At 40.2% G+C, this 6,603-nt stretch overlaps 1 protein-coding gene across 1 annotated transcript; it reads right to left on the reverse strand.

The window, feature by feature from the left end:
• Positions 1–1,848: 1,848 nt before the first annotated feature.
• On the reverse strand, positions 1,849–6,363 carry LOC125204949 (nitrate reductase [NADH] 1-like). The gene is made up of 4 exons (XM_048103720.2): positions 5,252–6,363; positions 4,822–4,962; positions 3,724–3,956; positions 1,849–3,401 (listed from the first exon to the last, which is right to left on the reverse strand). Exons 1-4 carry the CDS (start codon positions 6,261–6,263, stop codon positions 2,070–2,072), a joined length of 2,718 nt encoding a protein of 905 aa, XP_047959677.1. The 5' UTR covers positions 6,264–6,363; the 3' UTR covers positions 1,849–2,069.
• Between the last annotated feature and the right edge of the window lie 240 nt (positions 6,364–6,603).

The raw sequence follows: 6,603 nt of genomic DNA on the forward strand, positions 1-6,603 counted from the left end.
TTTTGTTAGTTGTAAATTAAGGATTGAGTAATTAATGTAATTAAATTAGAATTTTTAGTGTAACAAGAAAATACTTAATTAAATACCATAATTATTAATTAAAATATAAATAGTACAAGTAGAGGCGAGCCGAGGGAAAAAAATGAAAACATGGGACGGAAGCAGTATATTATACTTACATTATCCTATAGTTAAGACGCATCATTGATGAAATTAAGGTTTGCATTGACTAGTATTAATACTACTTAATTAATCAATCTATAATTGGCGTTTTGCTCGTCTCCCACTTTTAATACTTTTCGATTTTTTTTTTTATTTATTCCTTTACTTTGATTTCTTGTGATTTAGTTTAATTTCTTTCGGATATTATAAACGAAAGTTATAATAATTATTCTCTTAATTATTTATAACTTCCACTAGACTTGACCATAGTCCATATAATAATGGAGCTCAGATCCAGTGCAAGAAAACTTGTCCCACATTTTTAATGAATGGGAGACTTATAGGTTAAATTAATTTTATTTTTATAGTCTAGCCTTTTTGGAATGAAACCTCTTGCTTAATCATAACAAATAATAAATGCATATGTGAGTAAGTTAATTGCAATAGTTAAACCTAGGGGGGCAGGGGCAATATATTTTCATAGTCGGAGACTTTTCTTCTTGACAGTGATATTCATATGTCAAAATCAACAAAATCTGGATGGAAGTTTAACCTTAAAATATCTTTATTATTATAAGTGTATGTCATGTATTTAGCTGTCATATAAAATAAAAATCACTAACTTGTGGAAGAGGTGAGAACAATTTTTTATGCAATAGCATATATATATGATGTGGGAAATGTAATTATTTCAAGATTTAACTTTAATATTTCCAACCATTATTTTAAAAAGGCAAATATTCTTACGCTTAACGTATTAGTATTACTTTTTTATTAATTAAATAATTAATTTAACTCTTAATGATAGCGATACGACAAAAAACAAACAAATATACCAAATTGTTTTACATCACCGTACAAATCTTCTGATCTCACGATAAGATTTTGCATCCACAGATATTTGTATGTTGATAGATCAATTATTAATTTGCTATATTGTTAGTATTCAATTTGAGTTTCTCATTATATAATTCGAACGTTACGTTATGCAAATTATGCAATGATTGACCCTAATATAAATACACACAAAAACGTTAACTTATCTTCATGGTGATGTTAGTTAAAAGCAAAAAATACATAGTATATGTTGATTAATTAATTCTTTCTAGCTATACTTATACTTTGTAGAAATTCAACCGTTGAATTTATTTAATTTAGTCAACAATTAAGTATATAAAATATAATTGTAATTGCATGATCATATCCGATCTTTGTTGTTTGGAGCCAATTAATTAGACCAAACACTAAAGCCTTTAAATAATGTTCAAACACTTCAATTTATCAAAAGAGAGTTGAACAAGTTCTAATCGAACTGAGTTTTAGACTGAACATCGAAACTTAGAGGCATCAACAGTGACGACGACACTTCACGCGAGCCATCCGCTAAATTCGACACCTAACTGCCATTGCGGATAGGCCGGCGTTGTTGATGCTCATAAAAATTACTTAGATGACTCTCGATTTTTGAAGTCCATTCCAATGTTCAATTGGTTCAGATTTTATCGACTGAGTAATTGAGTTCAGAGTAAGTATAGATAGTTAGAACTTAGAACTCCTTACTAATTACAAACGTATATCCCCAAGTCTTCGCTATAAAATGAGAAGTAGTAATGTTCAAAATGATTTCAATTTTTGTAAATTCAATTGCAATGCCTTCTAATAACACTAGAATGTCGTATCCACAAATTTCCAATAATTGCAATTCTATTTCATGACTTTGCCACATTTACATTATTGCATTAAAAAAAAAGTAAGACTCCTAAAATTTCCAAGAGGAAAAGACCAAATCATGTAATGTCCACTAGTCCAGGACATACAACCAACGTAGTATATTACAAACATACAAATTAATATATACAAATTACACACCCACATTTTTATATTTTAAAAAATTACTGTAATTCCCTCTAAAACACCAACAAATCCTCCTTCACATCATATCCCATCTTCTCCAAATTCGGATTCACCGCAAACTGCATCATCGGCGGGGGCCCACACGCCAGCGCCAGCGCCATCTCCGCCGCCGCCGGAATATGCTCCCTCAACACCCCCTCCGTCACAAACCCCACGCTATACTTCCAATCCTCCCTCACACTCTCCTGCACCACATACCACACCTTCACCCTCTCCGGGAACTTCTCCGCCCACGCGTCGAGCTCGTCCCTCAGCAAAATGTCGTCCTCCGTCCGATTCGCGTACACAACATACATCTCGGTCTCGTCCTCCGGGTCCTTGAGGATCGCCTGCATCACTTGGTAGATCGGCGTGATTCCGGTGCCGCCGGCGATCATCGCTAATTTTTTGGCGGACTTATGCTTGCCGTGCACAACGAAATTGCCCTTCCCGGCGTACTCGATGTGGCCCAATGGGCCTTTTATATCGATAAATGAGCCCACCTCGAGATTGTCTAGATATTGTGACATCTGTCCCCCATTAGGGAATTTTGGGTGGACCCCCTTAAAGTAGACTTTGACCACTAGCTCGAAGTACCCCACGGCGTCCACGTCACTGGACGGCGTGTAGGCCCGCATGCATAGTTTGTCATCCACGGTGGCGCAGACGAATACGTGCTTTCCGACCGGGAGGCCGAGGACCTGGTCCTCGGCCGGGAGGGCAAATTTCAATTTCCGGACGTCGTGGGATAGCGCAGTTCTTTCGACAAGTTTGCAGGGGATTTTTTGGCGGGGGATTAGGGCGGGGGCGCGGCTGGGAGCGACGACCTCTTTGATTGGGGCGAGGTGGAGGCCGTTGCTCGGGCCGTGGACGGAGTTGTTGGGGGAGGAGTCGGCCGAGGCGTAGCCGGTGGTGATGAGCTCGCCGATGCGGTAGTCCTCGAGGAGCTTCTTGGCCTTGTCGGAGTGGATGGCGTCGAACTCCTCCGTGCAGTCGGTGCCCGCGTTGATGAGGATGCTGTCGGTGCCGCCCGGATGGTCCTTCAGGAAGCGGGTGCAGTCGTAGACGTGGCCGTGGACGATGATCCATGCCGAGTCGGCCGAGTTGTGCTTCCGGACCTCGGAGGCGGAGAACATTTTGGCGGCGGTGTTCATGAATGGCGAGGAGACCGACTTTTTTAGGGTTGGAGCCTCGTTCGAGGATTTCTCGAGGTGGCGCTCCTTCGCCATCCACCCGCCCGACTGGTTGCCGGGCTGGGTCGGGTGCTCGAAGACGATACCGATCTCTCCTCTATGTGGTTTGCAAACATTGGTTTTTACCCGGAACCAACAATTGTTCATCATGCCCTATACAAGATAAAATAAATTGAGGATCAGCTACTATGTTTAAGTAACATTGTACAAATAATCACCTAGACTATAATAGTAATTTAAATGTATGGTCTCATACGTTTTAAAATTATTTAAATTATTAGAGAGAAATTGAAATTAAGTTGGATAAGTGATCACGTGCCACTCACGTGATAAGATTAGAAAATAATAAAGACATTGTTTCTTACTATATCAAAAGTGAAAAATCAAATCTCTCAATTATATCATGTAACTAATATTATCACTATATACTAAACTTATATATAGATATAAAAATATAGTAATTGATTCAACATACCATGAGGTTCCAAATGAGCTTCTCGGGCTGCGTGTTGTGCGTTTCGTCCCAAGCTCTTACAGCAATCTCTTTGGCTCCGAGGAGGTCGAGAACCTCGACCTCCAACGACCAGAAACACCAACACCAATACTTGCCATACTTGTTAGGCTTTTCGGGATGGTCCAAAGAGCAAACTTGCCAAGTTTCGCCACCATCCATTGTCACCTCAACTCTTGTCACTTTCTTCCCACCTCCTATTTCATTCAAAACCAAATTCAATTTCCCATCAATTTTATATCAATATACATGCATTGCTAAAATAGTCTCGATTGCAACATTTCATACGGCGTGACAATCAAATACATCACGCAACTTAGGAATAATTCCCACCAATAAAAAAACACATAGATGAATGCATATTGGAATCTTTATAATTAAGTCTTACTACTTTACAGCATAGAATATTCAACATTTTAATTGCAAAACGTGACCTAAGATTCCGGAACTATATAATTTATTCAAGTTAATTAGCTTTGCATCCACACATATCTAATTGGTTAGTTTTTTATTCATCAAAGAGTAGAAAACCATGTCCCCTAATCAGTGGCCGGTAACAAATGCCTCATGAATACCAGAAAAAATAATCTAATCTCTAAATATTAAAAAATATTTAAATAGGAGTATTAATTAGTACAAGCAGAGGCTCTCTAGAATATAATCATGTGCAGTTATTTTCTTTTGTTTTGCATTTCCTATTTTCCATAAATTATTTTTCGTGCTAGAAAAAAGATATGGGAGCGATTGACCCTTCGTACATGTTAAAAGTTGCCCTTTGCAAGCTCTAAGACAAATTAAACTGTTACGATTTTAATAAAAATAAAATAAAATACGTTATATCACAATTAAATGTACCTATATATATACAGTTGCATGGGTCACATTTAATTTACGCAGTCACTGCACAAAAATTTCTAAAGTATGTATTCATGCATCCATCTCAAAAATTATGAAAAAATAATCATCTATGCACGTCACGTGTATAATAATAGAAAGAATTCGAATTCTTATAAGGGAAGCAATTAATTTAAAAAAATAATTATTGTAAAATTTTGGACTCACCGGAGTAAGAGTATCCTCTCAGCGTATAAGGTCTCTGAGTCGTCCACGCATTGATCGGCAAGATCTCTTCATGGCACGGCGTCGTGATGACCGAGTTGATGTTCAACTCGTTGATTATGTGCTCGGGTTTGTACCACCAAGCTACGATACACGTAAATATATAACATTTAGAATTATATGATAATATACCATATATCATAAAGAATCTTATTTTAGAATAATTGATTATGACTTCATCTTGTGACTAAACAAGTGCCTTCGAAATTTCATGCAAAAAATGGGAATATTTCAATTAGTTACTTTTCTACACTCTTTGTGGATCTCACTCACATGATGAAAGTATATTGCTTATTTTTATAGCAATTCCTTACCTAAGAAGTATTTTATACTTTTTTATGTACTGATGAAATAAAATACGAGATTGAAATACCTTCAGCATTTGCGAGTTCAGCATCAACATGAGACGGAAGAACTCTATTATCTTTAAAATGATAATAATTGTCCGATTCTTTCGGAGTCACGATGATCCTCTTCAACCACTTGACCATTCTACCCCCGATAAATCCGGGGATGATCATCCTGACCGGAAATCCATGATCCGGCGAGAGACGCTCGCCATTTTGCATGTAGGCGAGTATGATGTCTCTGGCCGGATCCATGGCCATCTCCCTGGACAGGGAGGTTCCGTATTTGGAACCTCCTCCGCCAGGGAGATCCTCGGCCCCCTCGAAACAGACGTTGAGGGCGCCCTTTTTCCGGCTCATGATCCCTGCGCGCTTTAAAACAGCGCGCAGGGGGACGCCGCGCCAGACGGATGTGGAGACGCCGGCCGCGCCCCAGTTGAAGCCGATGGTCTGCTTGACCATGTTCTGCTCCTTGCGGCGGTTCCCAGCGCAGACGAGGCTGACCGGGAGCTCGCGGCTCGGGAACTCTGTGACGAGCTGGTGCATGGTTAACCGGACCGGTTGTTTTACCAGCCCGGTTATCTCCACGCACCAGTCGTCCCAGGACGCCTTTGGGACGGCGCCATGGTTGCGGACGTAGTGGAGGGGCACCGGCGTGATGAAGCCGTGGTGCATGAGGCGGGGGAGCGGCGCCTCCGCGTTGAAGGGGTGTTTTCCGGTGAGGCGGACGAGGGACGGGTTGCGCTCGATCCAGTTGTCGGCCGTGTGCTCGTCTCTCGAGTCCAGGACCGATGGCTCGAGCTCGGCGTTGCCCTTCTTTATGAGGAGGGAGTAATTCTCGTTGTCGTTGTCGTCGTCGTCGTCGTCGCTGGAAGAGTATTCCGGTTTGGCAATGCCATTGGTGAGATTGGCCGGTTTATTTGTGGGTGGAAAACCGGGCCGGTTTTGGGGGGTCGGACCGGGTTTGAGGGGGCGGCCGATGCCGGATAGGCCCGGTTCGAGGTGGGGGAATTGCCGGTTTTCGACGGAGGCCGCCATGAAGGAACGGTGGTGGAGTGCTTGCTTCTTCTCTCCACAATTTAGGAAATTTTTGTTGTTTAAGGAATTGAATTTTTCTTTGTTGTTCGAAAAGTTTGGGACTAGGTTGAGTGGTTTATATAGAAGGAGAATGGGTTCAATTTATTGAAATAAATATTGTCCAAGCCTTAGGGTAATGGGGCCCATTTAATTTATTCCAGCCATAACTATTTGTCAAGAGTGACATCACTCAAATTTGATATGTTATTCTTGTAAAAATATCTTTTTAAATCTTATTTTTTTTCATTTTACGTAAATTAAATTGTAAAATTTTAGTGGTAGTATATAAAATTTGTAAAAA

Source organism: Salvia hispanica, chromosome 6 (genome assembly GCF_029641045.1).
Source record: "Salvia hispanica isolate PSC_SH4W2 chromosome 6, Shi_PSC_v1, whole genome shotgun sequence".
Taxonomy (NCBI): Eukaryota; Viridiplantae; Streptophyta; class Magnoliopsida; order Lamiales; family Lamiaceae; genus Salvia; species Salvia hispanica.

Bases quoted from the DNA above. Each gene is read 5' to 3' on its own strand.
- LOC125204949 (XM_048103720.2), bottom strand. From the start codon at position 6,263: ATGGCGGCCTCCGTCGAAAACCGGCAATTCCCCCACCTCGAACCGGGC. The intron at 3,957-4,821 runs GTGAGTCCAAAA...TGAATGAAATAG, and splicing joins GAGAGGATACTCTTACTCCG to GAGGTGGGAAGAAAGTGACA. The intron at 3,402-3,723 runs GTATGTTGAATC...TATCTTGTATAG, and splicing joins AGCTCATTTGGAACCTCATG to GGCATGATGAACAATTGTTG.